General features: G+C 53.3%; 1 protein-coding gene across 5 annotated transcripts; it reads right to left on the reverse strand.

Moving 5' to 3' along the window:
- Nucleotides 1-2,783: 2,783 nt before the first annotated feature.
- Nucleotides 2,784-17,828, reverse strand: TCN2 (transcobalamin 2). 5 transcript variants are annotated; one of them, XR_013967873.1, is made up of 10 exons: nt 17,292-17,500; nt 13,217-13,409; nt 12,347-12,516; nt 11,161-11,322; nt 9,884-10,056; nt 9,565-9,751; nt 8,555-8,720; nt 6,083-6,198; nt 2,986-3,387; nt 2,784-2,888 (listed from the first exon to the last, which is right to left on the reverse strand). XR_013967873.1 is itself a non-coding variant. In XM_080822056.1 (10 exons), exons 2-10 carry the CDS (start codon nt 17,353-17,355, stop codon nt 3,326-3,328), a joined length of 1,293 nt encoding a protein of 430 aa, XP_080678182.1. In that variant the 5' UTR covers nt 17,356-17,488; nt 17,787-17,828; the 3' UTR covers nt 2,784-3,325. The 5 variants fall into 5 exon arrangements, 4 of the variants coding, with proteins under 4 accessions (XP_080678182.1, XP_080678181.1, XP_080678180.1 ...); XM_080822056.1 differs by adding an exon at nt 17,787-17,828 and having other exon boundaries at nt 2,784-3,387; nt 17,292-17,488; XM_080822055.1 differs by adding an exon at nt 17,787-17,805 and having other exon boundaries at nt 2,784-3,387; nt 17,292-17,491.
- Nucleotides 17,829-18,518: the final 690 nt, after the last annotated feature.

The following is an 18,518-nucleotide window of genomic DNA, read 5'->3' on the forward strand; positions in this document are numbered from 1 at the left end:
TAAAGGGGTATTTAGACAGGGTTTCTCCTGGAGGGGTTGTGGGAGAGAACTGAGCGAGTCAAGAGGCAACCTCCCCCCACCCCCACTTCCTGAAGAAGAGTAATCAGTGCCCCCTAAGGGTTATATTCTTTTTCAGATTTTGTCAGTTTTCCAGGAAGTTTCCTTTAATTAAAATTATAGTATTTTAAAAACTATTAAACACCCTGACCTTCTCAGAGCAGAGAGTGATACACAGTGTTTACAACTCTTCCAAGCAGCTCCTACCTGCCATGCCTGATAAGGGGTGGGCTAGAGGATTATTCAAGATGAGGCCTGATTGGGCCATGGTGGCATCTGGACAGAGCTGCCCACATTGTGGTGGGGGGCAAGGGAGAGGCTGAGGGCACAGCTCAAAGCAGGGACTGTGCAGCCTGAGTGCAGGTGGGGGATTCAGACTAGGTCTGCCTGGGTCCAGAGCCCCAGGTTTTTTGTTTTTTTGTTTTTCTAAGATTCTCTTTATTTGAGAGAGAGACAGAGACAGAGCATGAGCAGGGGGAGGAGGCAGAGGGACAGGGAGAAGCAGACTCCCCACTGAGCAGGGAGCCTGAGGCAAGGCTTAATCCCAGGACCCTGAGATCCTGAGCGGAAGGCAGACACTTTACTGACTATGCCACTGAGACGTCCTCTAAAGCCCCAGTTTTTAACCTGCTTTGACTTGTAGACCCCAAGACTCTCCATAGGATTTTCCCCTATGCAAAAATGGGGCTGTTTCATGGTCCTTGGGGTCCATCCAAAAGCCCAGAGTCCCCCAGAGCAGGCTGCTCTTGCCCACAGACTCCCAAATCCCTCACATCCGACTGCTGCCCTTTGGACCCCCACCTGGAAGCAGGTGATTCAGGAAGGGACTCTGGGGGGCACCAGGAGAAGAACCCATTTCTAGCAACTGGGCTGCAGAGGCTGTGGGACAGATCTCTCTCATCATTGCATGTCCCTAGATAAATCATTTCACTGCTAGGGCCTCACTTTCCCCACCTGTGACATGCGCTCACAGGCATGAACATGCTAGGCAAACCCAGGTGCCATCCCAGGGTTGTGAGTGAGGGGAAGTGGTCTGTCTGGAGGTCTACAGATCTAAATGCCGGTGAGACACAAACCTGGTCCTCAATCCCCAGGGAGGGCCTCTGTTTATCAGACTCTCACTATGGGGCCCCGCACCAGACATGCTTGTGCTCTCACCCACACCCCTTCTCAGGGTCCAGCAGATTGTGCCAGGCTAGACACCGGGCCCAGAATCCGTAGGCAGGCTGGGCTGGACAGACCCCCTCTCTAGGCTTTGGGACATAGGCTGAAGAAGCGAGAGGGGGCTGGGGAATTGAACTGGAAGGTGACAGAGTTACTGCTGGGGCCACACTCAGAAGAAGCTGATGAGGGAAAGACACAGAGACTAGTGAGCATAGTGGAGGTGATGGAATTTGAGCTCCAACTTCTGTTTCCCTACCACCCCTGACTGCCCCTGAGTTGGTAGGCTGGGTTTTTTCAGCCAATATCCTTTGCTCTGAGTAGGACTCAGCAGTTTCCTGCTCCTCAGAGCCAAACACACTCCAACTAAAATAATCCCTTTGGAGGGTAGATCACACCCTGTTCATGCATCCTCAAATGCCCAGTGCAGGGGGTCCCTATCATTCCTGTCCACCCTCTCTCTAACCTGGCCTGAGACCTGCCACTGCCAGTATCCTCTCTGTGGGAGGGGCCTGTGGCTTCCTCACCTGGTGTCTTGTCCAGTGAGGAGGGAGCCAGATACTGCAGTGGCAAGTACCTAGGGCCTGTGGTCAATGGGAGAGGATCTGGGCTCTGCCACCTCCAGGTCACACAACCTGGACAAGATCACTCAGCCCTCTCCAAGTCTCCACCAGTCTTTGACAGGACCGTAGAAGAACCACAGAGCCCGGAGCAGGTTCTGAATCCTCTGAGAAGCGCCCCTGATGGTGATCAAGAAGGGACAGTGAACAAGCCCTCTGGGGTCCTGGGCCCAGATATTTCATCTTGAAAACAGGCTGCATCTCCGTGTGGCTTTCGGATATTCTGATGATTGTTTCGACATAAGAATTTTTAAAATCACCTACTTCCCCTCCCTCCCCAGACCCCAAATATTTGAAACTGGAGCTCTAGGAAGAGGTATCTATGTAACACTCTTATCAGAGAGCCCCCATGAAGGCAGGCCCCCCTTCCTAACCTCAGTGAGGTGGGGCATGTGGGGTGTCTTCCTGGCCTGAACCCTACTTCCCAGAGGTCAGCCCAGAGTTCAGGGCCCTCCCACTAACAGGCAAGGTCCCTGGCCCCAGGCCGCTGAGGCCTGGGGAGGTACCCTGTGTTGGGGGAAAAAAATGCTCTAGGCTCCTGGGTTCTGCCATGTAATTAAAAAAAACCATGAAAGCCCCCCAATTTTCAGTGTTTGAGTGCAAGAGCCAGGAAGTCACCCCAGGCCAGGCCTGCGTCTCTTCAGCCATGTCCCCCGCCTGACATTGTGGGTGAGTCACACGCCCTTGTTGAGTACCAATTTACTTATCCGCAAAGCAGAGATGAAAACAAAAATACTCACAACCTCAGAGTTGTTCGAGGAAGCTTCTAGCAAAGAGATATTCCCTCAACAGTAATCAGTGTTGGCACCGCCAGCAGGGCTCCCTCCCAGCCCCCTGGAGAATGCGCCCCCTCCCCCGCCTTCCTCTGCTGCCCCAAGGGGGCCCCTCTTTCTGTGCTCCAGCCCCCGATACTCAGTCGTGAGCTTGAGGCATCCGGACACCAGGGCAGGTGCACAATCAACACTTTAATCATTCCAGAGGCAGGCTTTGAGCAGCTCTGCAGCGCCCCCCAGCGGCCACTCTGCCGCGGCAAGCACCGGAGCCACCGTCCTGAAAGTCAGAGTACAGAGCCGGGATCAGGGCCGCAGCCCCCAGGGCCAGAGAGGCCTCCTCTCAGGACCCCAGTCCCAGAGGGGGCAGTACTCACGACACCAGTGGCCGGTGACTTCTCCTCCTTGTGTTGAGGAGGCTGAGCTGCTTTAGACCCCTTCCAACCAGGAGCAGGCCTTCGGGGGATGCCGGTGGGGCCAGGTGGGGCCAGACGCCAGCAGACAGCTCCCCCAGGGAAGGTGCGTGGTTCCCTGATTCAGGGTGGGGGGTGGCTGAGGACCTTGGCAAGGGTGGTGGCTGAGTAATCCAGGGGACACTGTTCCAAGTACACGTGAGGTAGCAGCAGGACTGGGCGTGTGCCTGTTACTGCGACGTCTGGAGGGCAGGCGGAGGCCCTGGGAGGTGGGCCAGGCTGCTGGGGTGGGTGAGCCCAGGGACTACCAGCTGACCAACCTCAGCTCGATGGTTTGTCCATCCTTGGGGGTATAGTCAGCAATGCCTGCAGAAACAGGTTGAGCATTGGGGGGGTAGGGTTAACAGGACAGAGAATCCCACCCCCTACCACCACCTCTTTTTATGGACAAGCGCCCTGCGGCCAGGGTGTATGAGATCTACTGAGGGCGTGGTGGTGGGAAAGTGGGAGCTGTCCAGAGCCAGTCTGGAAACTGAAAACAGCTGTGACCTCAGGGCTCCTGAGGCCCCCAGGTTCATTTTACTGTGGGGGAGCCCTCCAGGCAGAGGGGCTGGGACAGCATTCTGGATAACCAGCATGGGGCCAAAGGAACCAAAGAACCCTGACAACACCTGATGGACAGGGTCGCTGTCTTCAGGGACCCTTGAGGGGCCATCAGGAAGGGGGACTTGCTCAGTGGTCTGGAGGGAGAACCAAGACCACGAGTGAAGTCTGCTGGAGCCAGCCTCTGCCCACTAGAGACAGTCAAGGCCCCAGCCTTGGGGACAAGGGGATCTTGTCCCCAGCATCTGGGGACAAGCCCCAACTCTGCTTTCATCAGCGGTGTGACTTTGGGCAAGTTATTTCACCTTTGGGAGTGCTGGCATTCCCATTACTGTCGTCATTTCAGAAATGGGCTTGCCCCAGGCTACACCCTCCAGCCCAGGCTTTATCAGTAATAGAGGCCAGATCTGGGGTCTCCATCTGCCCCCTCTTCACTTCTCAATCTGTTTAGAAGCAGGCAGGGAAAGAATGGCTTTTCTTGGGCTCCCTCAGAAAGGCCCACATTCTGGAAGGCACTTGGCCCAATGCCTGGCACTCAGGAGGTGCCCAACAGAAGCTCCGGGTAGCAAGAGCAAGGACAGACGACCCTTCAGAATCTGGTGACCGGGCTAATGCACAAGGATGCTCATGACTGCTTGAACTGTAGGAATTAAAACCCTAAATATCCAGCAGGAATGGAGAAGCCGCAGCCTCCCCATCTCACTCCACGCCCCACTGCAGAACCCAGTGCTGAGGCAGGCCCTGCCTGGCCCACACCAGTCATGTGGCAATCCTTGTTCTCCAGCTGACGGCAAGCGCAGAGCCCGGGCCATCTCCTAACAACAGGGATGGGTCCAGGAATGTGCCCGTGTCCCAATTCCACCTTTGTCTGCTTGGGGCAAAGTTTTAAAAGGGAGCTGCCCTGGGAAGACGCAAGAAGGGTGAGGAAGCCAACAAAAAGAGGAGCACGGAGTCCCAGGGAACAGGGCTGGAGCCCAGTTTACACCAGCCCCGAAGTCTTCATTCCCTCTTGACTCCGGACACTTGAGCTAACGGATATCATAGAGTGGAAGTTAGTTTGCATGGTTTCCTGTTACCCGCAGCTCCAGACACCCTTGTGAGTGATACATTCTACATGGCTATTCCAAAGGACGGGGAAGATCTACATGTAACAACATAGATGTCTACAATACATTAAGAATGAGAAAAATAAGTTGCAAGGCACCTGGCCAGCTCAGTCAGTAGAGCAGGTGACTCTTGATCTCACGGTCATGAGTTCAAGTCCCACACTGGGCACAGAATTTACCTTATTATTACATTTTTTTTTACTAAAGCGATAGAAGTTTATTAAGTTTATTAAGTGAAAATAAAGAAAAAGCTCTTAAGACAGAGAGGGGTCCCAACAGGGTTGCCCTAGAGCTTTCTTTAAAAAATAAATAAATAGGGGCTACTGGGTGGCTGTTATTAAGCATCTGCCTTCAGCTCGGGTCAGGTCGTGATCCCAGGGTTCTGGGATTAAGCGTCCTTGCTCAGCGGGGAGCGTGCTTCTCCCTCTCTTCCCAGCTCCTGCTCTCTCTTGCCATCTCTGTTTCTCTCTCTCAAATAAATAAATAAAATCTTTAAAAAAAATAAAAAGTAAATAAATTATTTGTTTAAAAACAGGAAAAAAAATTTTAAGTTGCAAAACAGTATACAGAGCTGCCAACCCAGTATGCTCACATTAGCTGCACATGACTATTGTGCATTTGAAGTCTTAGAACAAAAAAAGCACGCAAAATACCATTCATAACTTTACATTATTATATATCTTGGAATAATAGTATCTTGTATAATTTGCTTAAATGAGATGTATCATTAATATTAGTGTCACCACCCAGAAAATCTGGAATTACACACATGCCTCACATTTAGTTTCTGTCGGATGGCATTGCTACAGAGCGTGGCTCCATTTTTCTGAAAAAACTTACTTTTTAAAAAAATATTTATTTATTTATTTATTTGAGAGAGAGAGAGAGAGAGCGAGAGAGGGAACACAAGCAGGGGGAGTAGGTGAGGGAGCAGACTCCCCACTGAGCAGGAAGCCTGGTGCGGGACTCAATTCCAGGACCCAGGGATTAGGACCCGAGCTGAAGACAGACACTTAACAACTGAGCCACCCAGGTGCCCCAAAACTTACATATTTAAAAAATTAGCTGAAAGAAAACATATCAACAGTTAAAAGAAGCGATTTCTGGGGAGCAAATGATAGGTGGTTTCAATTTTCCTCTTTTTTGCCTGGTTTCCTAGAGTTGCCACAATAACTTACATAAAAATTCTTAAGCATTCAGTTCAGTGACTTAGAAACCACTTCGCACATCAGTTATTCTCTGAGGCGGAGGCCCAGAAAGGCTTAGGGGAAAGCCAAGGTGAGCCAGGGAAGCCTCGTGGCAACAAGGCCAATGGGGGGAAATGTCCAGAGGTGGCCGGCCACCAGACTCACCTTCTAGCAGTGGGGTGTCAGGGGCTCGGAGGAGCTGCCAGAACTCGCGTTCCCCAGCTTCTTTCCCCATCACGGAGGTCAGGTAGGGGCCTGACAAGGAGTTCCGTGTTTCATACCTACCAAAGGGAGAGGCAGAGGGAGAAGAGGTGACTTTTGCTTCCACTGACCCAAGGGCAGAAGCGGAACTACCCCCACCAGGGAGGTCCTGGTCTTTCCTTCAGGGCTGGCGCTAGCCAAATCCTTTCCGGGGCACAGGCCTCACCTCTGCCCCTCTTCTGCTGCCCCCTGACACTGCCCGCTCAGGGGACTTCGCCCCTGCACACTGACCAGGACCATGGCCTCCAGGAAGGGACACCTGCTACGTGACTGGCTCGGCAGCTGCCCCCTCTCTGGAAGATGGCATTGCAGGGAGCAGAAGCCATCGGCACCACATACAATATGTCAATGCCAATGAGAGAGGGCAAAGCCAGCGTGCAAAGAGAAGAAGGGAGGTGTGGGGCGGAGACACCTGGTGGTTGCAGTGGGTCTCTGCTTCTGGAAGGTTCTGTGGCTCAGCAGCACTCCTCTCTTCCTGTGGCTGCGGGGCTCAGTCTTCTCTCCAATTCCACACACCTCATGCTCCCCGTTACCAGAGAGGACTGGAGTTAGGTTTCTGGCCTTGGCAACTAAGAGACTCCTTATTCACACCACCTGCCCTCTGAGCTCCTTGTCTCCAGCTGTGCGTTTCTCCAAACCATGTGGACACAGCTAACAGAGGGGTCCTCTTAAAAGCCCGTGGGTCATGTTCTTCCTCTCCCCAAAAGGCTTATCAATGGTTCTGTCTTAGAGATGGAGGGTTTTTATATTCTTAAGAGACAGAAAACCACTCAGGGTGACTTCGTCCAAGGGAAAGTATTGTTTGAGGGGGTGTCGCCAAGCAGTCCCCGTCGGCGTCATTCCCTAACTCTGTGGGTCCACCTGGCTGCTTGGAGCATGTCTGTTTCTCTCTCTCTCCTCTCTTTCTCCCTGGATCTCTCTTTCTGCAATCCAGCTCTCTCGGCCAGGCATTCGTGTGCCTCCAGACATAACCTTCCTGCCTGGCCTCTGCACCCAGTAAAGGCACCCACCTCCACTGACAGAACTGTGTCCCTGATTGGTATCCTTGTTGTCTCAAGGTCTGCTGGACGGCAGCCTGCCAAGGTGCTGTATGTGCGGCCGTCTGGGGCTGTATGGGCCCCCATAAGGGCTGTGGTATGTGCTGCAGGTTACTGGGAAGAGAACTGAGGCGGGCTTAGTAGTGAATGGAGTGTTCGGGGCCAGGGAAGGGCCTATGAAGTCACAGCTGCCTGGTCAAATTCAGGCTTGACAGTAACTTGGGTCCAAGCAGCTGAGAGCATCAGGCTCCTCCCATGCCTGGCTTTGTACCCCTGCTCCTCAGCGAACAGTCCTTATTTGAATGTTATTCTTTGTACACTTTATATCTAATTTGCAAAGCCATTTACGGTTTATAGATGTCTGGAGCCAGAAAGAGAAGGGACTTTTAACAGCAAACATGATAGTACGCATCTAAGTCATAGTATAACAGAAATAACCCAGGGTCTGGAAGAATATTTGTTCTTTAAAAGGCGGGGGGGGGGGGCTCTTTGTATATCTCAGGCCTGAAATTCCCTGGCCCGGACAATCACCAGGCACCAGCTGTGGGCCCTCCCTAACTTCAGCATGTTGTCCTTTGGGAACTCCACGTGGGCACAGAAATTGGGGCCCACAGAAACTTAGGCATATCTTTCTAGAAGAGAACTCTGGAGTCTGGGTGATCTGGTAGAAGGCACTCAACTCCTCTAGTTCAGATTCCCCATTGGTAACACAAGAATCCCATCCATGTTATTCAGGCACGGACATGGCTGGGCAGAGAGCAGCACTCCAGAACTGCTTAGCCCCAGACTTGTCATATCTTGTCAGGGTGAGAGAGGCAAGTTTAAGGATGTTGCCCAACCTCCACACATTAGAGGACTTGCCCAGGGTACTTCATCACAGGGATGAGGCCAAGATCCTCTGATGAGAAAAATTCTGATTTTTTCAAAAGCCAACTTGTGTTGAGCTTACTAAGCACAGGGAGCCACGTCCTCTATGTGCACTAATTCCCAGACTCCTCGCATGGCCCTGCGAGGAGCAAGGCATGGCTGGTGTTCTCACTGGGTGACAGGTCAATAACAAACTAGTTCCAGGTCCCGAGTGGGAGAGTGATGGAGCTGGGATTCCAGTGTGGATGCTCTGCCCCCAGAGAATGTTCTCAAAGCCATTGACAATGCTGGCCCACAGCTGCCAGTTTCCACTACAGCCCAGGCCACTCAGGAGTGGAGAAGGGGAAAGCAGAGCCTGGCCCAGCCCCTCTCCCAGGGAACCTCCTCTTCCATCCCCATCCCATCCGCGTCCTGTTTCAGGGATGTGGGGGTCAGATGGGGTGAGGACTGGGGGGGGGGGGGGGTGTCTCACGTGAATCCTGTGAGCTCCTGGGCCTTCTTAAGGACATCTTCCAAGGAGGCCCCAGCAGGGACAGAGATGCGGTGACTGTATGGTTGCAAGGCATGGGGGACCTTCAGCATGACACTGATGAGCTCTTGGGTCTGTGAAGGGGTCTCCACAGCTGGCTGCAATGGGACTATGCCAGGGAGAGAGGAAGGGGTAGCTGGTGTGAGGGCAGGGGGCCAGGTGTTAGTCCTCCTTTCTTCCCTCAAAGACACTGTGGCCCATTTCAGGCAGCATCACCGCTAGTTCCCATCCCAAGTCTCCCCTGTCTTTAACCTCCATGTCCCCCGGCTGCCCAAGGTTGGGCCCCTTACTGGTATTTTTGCCTCCAGTACCCCCTTCCCACCTATCTGCCACACAGCACCCCAGAGGGCTCTTTCTAGAACATGCATCTGTTCCTATCACCTCTGTCCCTGCTACCTCTGAGGGTCTCCCTTCCTCTTCATTCTCCTGCCTGCAACTCCGGCTCATTCTCCCAGAGCCCACTCACTAGTAGGACCCTTCCCCCAAATTTCAGCCTTTTACACCTTGGCACATTTGTCCCTGCTGTCCCCTCTCTGCCCTGCCCTTGCTACTGCTCTTCTCCACTGGAAAATCCCACTCACCAACTCAAGTCCTTCTCCCAGATGAAACCCTGATTCCAGCTGCAAATTGTGACTCATTAGGATGTACCAGGGCTACCCCAAATGTGTCTTTCCCCATTCATCCACTCAAACATTTCTGGCCTGGGGATCACACAGGGGGCTGCGGATTCATGACCCACCCAGAGCTCTCTCTTTGGTATCTCTCCCCCACACTGTGGCTTTCTGGAAGCTCTGACTGCACCTTCGCTGCAAGTGTGTCCCACGTGGACCATCAAACCCCTGCTGACTCAGCAAACCAGGACTAGGCAACCTCCCTTCCCTGGGACCTGCACACTTCGGGGAACACTCGGGCACACTGCAAAGAACAGGGCTCCCGTTGGAAGGCCCAGCTACCTCTCGGTGCCTCGCAGTCTGGGGAGATGAGATCCACATAGCTCTTGCCGTTCAGGACAGGCAGCAGTTGGGAAATTATGAGAACATTCTTGAAGTCCCCATCCTGCATACTGGCCAACAGAGCAGCCCTTGCCTTGAGGCATGCCCTGCCCAGTTTCTCTCCAGGCATGGAGGAGTTCATCAGTAACTGGTGACAGAATGGGGAAGAGAAGGAGGAGGCAGGTCAGGTGGCACGGAGGAGCCAGGTCTCCCAGTCCCTGACCACGCCACCGCCCACCGAACACCAGGCTGGACTCTGGCCCCAAGCTCTCTTTCCTACCTGCAGCGCCAGAGGGGTACTGTAGACATTCCCAAAGTGGCCTTTAGAGGTCTGTGCCTTGAGGATCTTCTGTCGTACTGTACTAATGGCCTGGGTGATCCGGTGTCTCTGATTGGGATTGAGGTTAGATTGCTCCAGACAGGTGAAGGCCAAGCCCGCCATGGCCACTGTGTCTGCAACGGGCCAATAGGGGTCAGTCTAGGCAAGGCCCTGGGGCAATGGGCTGCCATCAGAGGCCTGAAGAAGGGGCATGGTCAGATCAGCGTTTTAGAAAATTTTCACCAGCGAGGGGGACCAACGGAGCCCAGTTTGTCCAGAACTTTCCCAGTTTGGCCACTGTTAAGTTCAGTGTCCTGGGATGCCCCTTAGTTCCAGGAAAACAAGAATGGTTGCTCACCCTACCCCCATCTACTGTTTGGGGGTTAGAGGTTAGGAAGAGAGCCCAGAGAAGAGAGGCTCAAGAGGACTTTATCCTACACCACTCATTCCCAAACCTACCTGCACTTTGGAATCATCAGGGAAGTTTGGAACAGATTGGTGGCTAGGTCCACACCCAGGTGATCTGATTTCATAGGTCCAGGGACCTGCCTGGGCCCTGGAGGGTTTGAAGCACACCACCGCCACAAAACTCCTGCCCCCACCCCAAGGTGATTTACTGGGTCCACAGTGGTTTTTCAATAAGCCTGAAGCAGAGCAAGCCCTCTGTGGCCTTCTCTTTGTGGCACCGCCTCACCCTTTCCACCTACTCCAACGAACCCCAGCCTATATGAGGCACACACACTCACAGAATGCCTGACCTACAAGAGACGCTGAATCACAATGACAAGAAAGGGCACTGGAGGCCCCAGGTAACACACTGAGGTAGCAGTTCCACAATCCAGGTCTCAGGCTTCCCAGCTCATATGAGGACAAGATCATAGCTATGTATCCAGAACTTTCTCCATGCCGGGCACCATGACAACCCCTTGACCTATAAGGCATCTTCTATTAGGATACTGCTGGGAGGTTATTTACAGGAGAAGCTCAAACAGAAAGGCCAGCTGACTTGCCCAGGGTGGCCTACAATAAGTGTGTGACAGAGCTGGGGTCAGGGTCCCAGGCCTGTTCCAACACTGGCTCATGACCACCATACCACACACACGAGCCCTCCCTCATAAAGGACTCATAACAACTTGTCCCAAGGAAAGGTGAGCATAGGGCAGGGGGAGGCGGCCCTCAGTCGGGGCTGGGGGATGGCAGAGTGCCAGCCCGGCTTTAGCTGGGCCTCGCCCACTCACCCACAGACAGGCGGTCCTGTTGGAGGTGCTGGTCATGTTCCACGGCATAAAGGAGCTTGCCCACCACGCTGTCATGGAGCCGCTTCTGGTGGACACACAGGGCCAGGATGCCCAGGCCATACTGGTAGTAGCTGGTGTGGGGGTGGCCCTTGTGATTGGACCCTGGGAGAATGGAGACCATGGGGCAGGGGCTTCATGCCAGGCCTGAAGGGTGGCCACTCTGCCCCCTCCCAGCAACCAGCCCAGTCAGCACAAAGGACCCCACTGCCCACACTTCCCAACACCCTCCTCTGGGTCACGGGACCCTTCATTCTTCATTTCCTCAACCCATTCCTGCTAAGGGTCCACTCTGCATCGGGGCAGTGCTGCTCAGACAGGTCACCAAGTCAGCGGTGACCAGGCAGGCCTCCAACCGTAACAACCTGCACCCAGGGCAGCATGATTAGAACTGAAATGTGGACCAAGGTCTCTGGGGCCACACAGTAGAGGTCTTTGAGGAGCTGGGGCATCAGGGCAGGGTTCTCTAAGAGGCAATGATGCTGGCCAGTTGGGGGTGGGGAGGAGGAGCTAAGGTGGAGCAGGAAGCTAGAAGCAGAAGGAAATATTCTGGAAAGAGAGAACATATACGAAGACCCTGATCTGCAAGCTGAGAAATCAGCATGACTAAAGCCAGAAAGGCAGGTGTGTGGGTGAGTCAGGAAGTGGGCCCGCGGCAGGTCCTAAAGAGGAGAAAAGGGCAGGCGGATGGGCCCAAAGGGCTGTGGACACAGCAGTGAGCTGCCTGTGCAGGGTTTGAGCAGGGCTAACGAGATCAAATTTATATTTCAAATGCTTGCCCTGGCTGTTGCGTGCTGAGTTGAATTAGGTGGCAGAACAGTTAGCAGAGAGAGGCTGAGGAGCAAGCAGGATGGAGGCCGCGCAGTCGTCCCAGAGGCAGTCAGTCAGTCCAGTCGTGGTGGCTGAGCAGAACTTGCCAACAGAGTGCATGTGGGGTACAGGAAAGGCTTGATCAAGGATGGCGACTGCAGCAGGCCCAAGCCTCTAGGTGGATGGTGAGACAGGCAGAGCAGAAGGTAGGAAAGAGGTCTGGGGGAAAAAAAACCCAAAGTTCTGACTTAGATGCTTCCCCAGAGAATGTGATCTGATGAGGGCTCCCCTCCACACTTGGCAGGCCATGTCCTCTCACCAATGGCCCTCTTCTCGTCCTCCAGGAACCGCTTCAGCTGGGAGACCAGCCTGTCCCCCTTGCGGCCTCCAACGAACTCACAGTTAGCCCTGAGAGCCAGCAGGTAGAGGGCCAGCTGGCCCATGGAGGGCTTGGCCTGGTTGTTACTGTTGTCATCATCGACGGCAAGCCTAGGACAAAGCCAGTAAACAAAACTTCTGTAAGAAAATGCCACCGTGGTAAGCCTGGGTTGGAGCACCCCAGCAACATCACAAGGTGAAAAGAATCCTAACAATTAGGAGCTTTGCTAGAACTACCAAAAGTAGGCTGAGTCAGCTCTGCATGTCGTAAGGTGCATGCCATACATATTTCGTAAAGATAAAATATTAGACTCAAGGACCAGCCCCGAGGGCTCTGACGTCCAAATGACCTATGGTTGCCCCCACTGTTTTGATCACACTTTGCCCATACAGTCTTCCCTCTCTTCCCCCTCCCTGCCCTGTGTACACTGTCTGAGAGGGAGTCCAAGCAGGAGCTGCTTCGTGGTGTTCCCAATCCTTCATCTCTCGTTTAAACACCCACACTGAGCCTCAGAACAGGCCTCCCCTTAGTGCTCCCTGGAAAGGGAGCACAGAGTTAGATGCTGCTAGGTCCTGCTTCTGGGCTTGGGTGGGGGTTGGAGGTGAGGGCATGGACTGTGGTCATGGATCAGTGATGTCTGTCTCCAATCTAGTCAAGCCAACCCCATTCTACAGATGGAGAAAGGGCCAAAGGAGACAAAAGTTGCCCAAAGTCTCCCAACAAAGCAGTGGGAGCCCAAACCAGAATGCAGATCTCCCTTAGTAGGTAGAGCAAAGCATGGGGAAAGGAGAAGAAAGTGAACAGCGATACCCCAGGAGCCTCTGCTGGTAGTTGAGCTTGAGAATGTGCAGATAGAAGGCCTCCCTGGCCCCTGCCTGCAGGCTGGAGAGGCGTAGGCCCACGTAGATACTGGGGTTGAGGTGCTCCAGGGAGAGCCAGTCCATCCAGGGCAAGAGGCGCTGGCCCAGCCTCTCCACCAGCTTGCTGTCCACCTCTGGTACTTCTTAGGAAAGAGAACAGGCCAAGTGAGGTTGTAGGACCAGGCCTCCAGGAAGGAACTGCTTTTACCTTACCAGAGCCTTCTCTAGGGAATAAACATCTCTACTCCATCTGGCACACATTCTACTTGTATGGGAAAAGGTGGCAGGTAAATAGGGGAAAGCAGGTATCCCAAAAGAGCAGTTGAAATGGGCCAGGGAGAGGTGGTGGGCTGAGGGCAGAGAAAGCTGGTACCAGGCAACCACTCTGCCACCAGGAGTAACAGAGAGTGGGGCCCAAGCCTCGTGATGTGTCCCAAGCCCTGCACCCGACCTCACTTGGTCCTCCTCATGCCAGCCCTGTGGCATCCGCCTCGTGATGTGTCCCAAGCCCTGCACCCGACCTCACTTGGTCCTCCTCATGCCAGCCCTGTGGCATCCGTACTGTCATCATCGCTTTGCACAAAAGAGGAAAAAGCCATTCAGAGTCATGTTGTGTCTTACACAGGCTGCAGAGCCAAGGATGAACCTTCCTGCAAAGCCTGTTCTTCGGTGCTCTGCCAAATCCATTTACAAAAACTGCAACCCACACACAGAACACATTACACACCCAATTTCAAAACACCGCAGACTGGGGCGCATGGGTGGCTCAGTCAGTTAAGCGTTGTTCTCTTGATCTCAGCTCAGGTCATGATCTCAGGATCCAGGGACTGAGCCCTGCAAGGGCAGGGGGGCGTCCCCACTCAGTGGGGAGTCTGCTTGAGGATTCTCCCCCCCTTTTCTTCTCCTCACCCCACCCTCTAAAATAAATAAATCTTTAAAAAACAAACAAACAAAAAATCCATTCTATGCTGCCCATGGCTAACCGGGGCTGTCTGGTGAGCTTCCTCTGCGCAGATCTCAAAATGCTTTTCCTGCCATGTCTGTACGTGCAGAGGACCTGAGTGTGAAGAGTGAGTCGGTAGAAAGCCAACCATTTCTCTGTGTGCTTTGGGGTTTGCCTGAAACTGAATCACGAAAACGCGGGGAAGCAGAAGCTTCAGGGGCATCTCCCAGCCCCAGCTGACCCTGCATGCCTCCCTTCAGGAAGGAACCTGAGCACCGTGGGTAGCCTGGGAGGCACTTTGGACTTTTCCCCATTTACTGCCTCCCAGTTATCTGCAAAGATCCAGTTGCCTCCGATGTGCTGTGCTGTGTCCCAGGATGCCGGCCAGACTGCCCCTCCCAGGGGACTGAGCCCTGGAACTGCCACCAGAGCTCTTCACCTGTGCAAGGACCAGGGTTCTTCTCATAACTGGCCCATCCCTCTTGGCTTGGGTCCCACCATCATTTTTTTTTCTTTTTGTAAGTAATCTCTATGTCCAATGTGGGGCTCGAACTTATGACCCTGAGATCTAGGGTCGGCATACTCTGTGGACAGAGCCAGCCAGGCGCCCCTACAGGTCTCACCATCTTATGCCTGTTTTCCCAAAAGTCACAGGTATCTGCTGCTACCTATGAAGGGGCTAGAGGGAGTAGAGGTCAGAGACAAGGGTTGCTTTTCTTTCCTTTCTCTTTCTCAGTACCTTTCTGGGGCTGCCTCCCATTTCTGTAGGCATTTTTCCCTCTCTGTCTGGATCTGTCTCATTCTCTACCTCTTTCAGCCTGTCCTTCTGGTCATCTGTCCCTCTCTTTCCCTCTCCCTTTTCTTCAAACTGGTAGAAGAGCCTCACCCTAACCCAAGCTCTGCCCTCCAGCAAGTGAGTCAGCCCTGGGATTAGAAGTGATAAGAAGCAGAACCAGAGCTATAAAAAGAGGCTCATAACCACAATTCACCCTCCTTAAAGGAAAATTCACGTCTGTCATTAAAGTGGCCCAGGGCGATCTCCCTCCCACGGAGCCTCTTGCACACCAGGCCATGCAGCTCTGCCAGCTGACTAGCCTTGACATTCCGAAGCAGAGGAGCCCACCCTGGGCAAGCATTAGTGCAGCTTTCTTGTCAATTTCACAACGGCAGAGCTTTGAACAGTAAAGTTTGAGCTGTGAGATCCTCCACACCACACCAAGGAGGAAGACAGGGAAGCATTCTTGCCCATTTTGCAGGAGAGGGAATGAGGCCTGGGCAGCTAAGTGGCTCAGCTGTAGGGGGCTACACCTGTGCAAGGACCAGGGTCCAGGGCTTCTGTCAGGTCTATGGGCCAACTACTTCAGTGGCTCATGCCCAGTGAGGTCTGGGTCCCAGGTCTCCCCTGGGGACTGTCTGGACGGGAACCAAGAGCCAAGGGCTGAGATGTCTGTTTGCACTTATGGAACACAGGTTGGAAGTTTCTGGTGCCCAGAGAAGACCGTGACCTGGAGTTCTGAGAACGGAGTCCAGCAAAGCCCTGGAAAGCTGGAATGCCTTTGGCAGGTCACCTGGTTCCTCCGACCTTTGACTGACTCATCTGTCATCTGAAACTGCCTCTCAGTTTCTCCAAAGAAACCTAGACCCGGGGAGTGAAAGCACATTGCACATAAGGCTGGGGGCAGGATACAAGGAGGGAAGCGAGGTGGGTAGCTCCAGAGCACAGAGGCTTCCCTGCCTACCTTCTGCTTTCTCCCTGTCTCCAGTGCACGAATAGCCCCAGGCCTGCGTTCAGACTCCTAGACAGATCCCAACAGGCCCTTGGGTACACTGGGACACAGAGCCGAAGCAGTCAGGCTCCTGTGTGTGCAATGTAACACAAATGCCTTGCCATGACCTGCCCCCTATGCCTCTTTCAGACTCGTCTCCATTAAGGGTGCCTGCATACTCACTTCCCTCTGCCTGGGATGCCCCCCACTCTTTCTTTTCAGCTCCTTTCCTCCTCTGGGTCTCAATACCCCTGTTGTGCCTGGTCCCTGGAGAGCCTTCCCTCAACTCTCTTCCTGAATCAGTGGCCCCCAGCTCTCCACCTCCATGCCTGGTTCACTTCCTTTCGCACTCCCTGCAGCCCCAAACACAGCACAGATTTGCTTCTTGACTTCTTTTAACTATCCCCTTTACTAGAACAGATGCACCAGGAGGACAGGGATGGGACTGGTCTCGCTCTGTTCTTTCCCCAAAGCCCAGCGCTGCACTCGCTAGGAGAAGTCTCAGTCAATGCATGTTGAATGAGTAAATAAACTAATGACTGGGTTAATGGGAGCAGTTTTGTCTGGTGGGCTGTGAGACATACAGAGTTGACCCTCGAACAATGTGTGTTTGAACTATGTGGGTCCATACGTGAATTTTTTTGATATAGTACAGAACTTTAAATGTATTTTTTGAAGATTTTCTTTATTTATTTGAGAGAGAGGGAGAGAGACAGCAGAAGCAAGGCAAGGGGTAGAGGGAGAAGCAGACACCCTGCTGAGCAGGGAGCCTGGACGTGGGGCTCTGGGCCTCATCCCAGGATGCTGGGATCGAGACCCGAGCAGAAGGCAGATGCTGAACCGACGGAGCCTCCCAGGTGTCCCAGATCTACTCTTTTCCTGGTGATTTCCTCAACAACATTTTCCTTTTTTTTTTAAGCTGACTTTATCACAAGAATACAGGATATAATACAAATAACATACAAAATATGTGTTGTTTATCTTATTAGTAAGGCTTCGAGTCAACAGTAGGGTATTAGTAGTTAAGTTTCTGGGGAGTCAAAAGACACACACGGATTTTGGGCTGCATGGAGGGTCGGCAGCCCTAACCCGCCTTGTTCGAGGGTCAACCATAATTACTCTCAATACAGGGTGTCAAACACTGAGGTCCAGCTAAGTCCCAACTGCTGTGGAAGCCCAAAGGGGCAGACAAACTGTACCCTCCCACACATCCAAGCCTCAGTTTCTCCAGCTACATACTGAGGGGTTTGGACAAGGCGGTCCTCCCTCCTAAGGCCCCAGGAGGAAAGAGGCACAGGGTAGATCTGGTTACTCACCGCAGACATCAGCGAGAGCCCCCAGGCCCCCAAGTAGGAAGAGGAGGGCCCCAAGGTGCCTCATGGCAGGAGCGGATAAGTGAACAGCGGACGGGAAGCGCCACAGACTCCTGGAGCTGGTCTTGCACAGCTGGTCACTGCTCAGAAAGAGGCGGCTTCCTGTCACTGATTAATCCCTTCACGCCCCCAGCAGGACGCTGCTAAATCAGCAGAGAGAAAGGGGAAACGATCTGTAGCTAAACTGAAAGCAAGGCCAAAGAACAGAGGAAGGAAGGGCAGTGTCGTTTTCCTGGAGGTAAGGAGTGGGGGTGGGGGCAGACAAATAGGAATGGTGTGAGGCATCCTGAGGCCACCCACATTCTGTCCCCGCTGCCTAAGAGCACTGGGCAGGCACAGAGGGCCTAACATGTGATCGACCCAAGTCTGTCCACCTGCGCCGGCGCGGTAGCCCCCCTCACTGTTCCAGCGGCCGACAGGCAGGGCTGGGGTGCCTACCTGGTGCCCAACCCCGCCCAAAAGGAATCCCTGGCAGGGCCCAACCGGGTCTGGGGCAGGGAGCGGAACTGAGCGCTGTGGCGGTCACGTGAGCGACTGCTGGCGTCAGCGGTTCTCGGCCCGCCTGCCTCTGAGTTAGGGGTGGGAATGGCGGGACCCGAACCAGATCAGCCGGTTTTCTCAACCAACCAGAAAGACAAAACAAAACGAGGAACGGGATTTAATCATTTGAGACACCAAAACCCTGGGTAGCAGGGCTCCTTGTTAGGACTAGGAAAGTCATCTTAACAAAAACAAAACAAAACAAAAATCTCAGGAGAGGCGCCTGGGTAGCTCAGTCATTAAGCATCTGCCTTCCCCTTGGGTCATGATCCCAGGATCGAGCTCCCTGCTCCCCAGCTTCTCCCCAGTCTCCCACTCCCCCTGCTTGTGTTCCTGATCTCGCTATCTCTGTCAAATAAATAAATAAATAAATAAATAAAATCGTTTTTTAAAAAATTTCTGTAAACAGAAGAGAGAAGGAAGGATTCCTCCTCTGCGTAACCTCACAGGAAAATCAATGTGCAAGAGTTAAGCCTGGCGGTCTGTGTGACCTTGTCCAAACTCTCTTGAGTTTGAAATAGTTCTCCTGCGTGAGATGGGAGGGTTGGACAAGATCATTTTAACTAAGCGCTCTTCCAGGTCAACCTGTGAAAATGTTATCATCTGAAAACACCCCTAATCATTTCCTCT

The sequence above is a fragment of the Martes martes genome (genome assembly GCF_963455335.1).
Source record: "Martes martes genome assembly, chromosome: 13".
NCBI classification, from domain to species: domain Eukaryota; kingdom Metazoa; phylum Chordata; class Mammalia; order Carnivora; family Mustelidae; genus Martes; species Martes martes.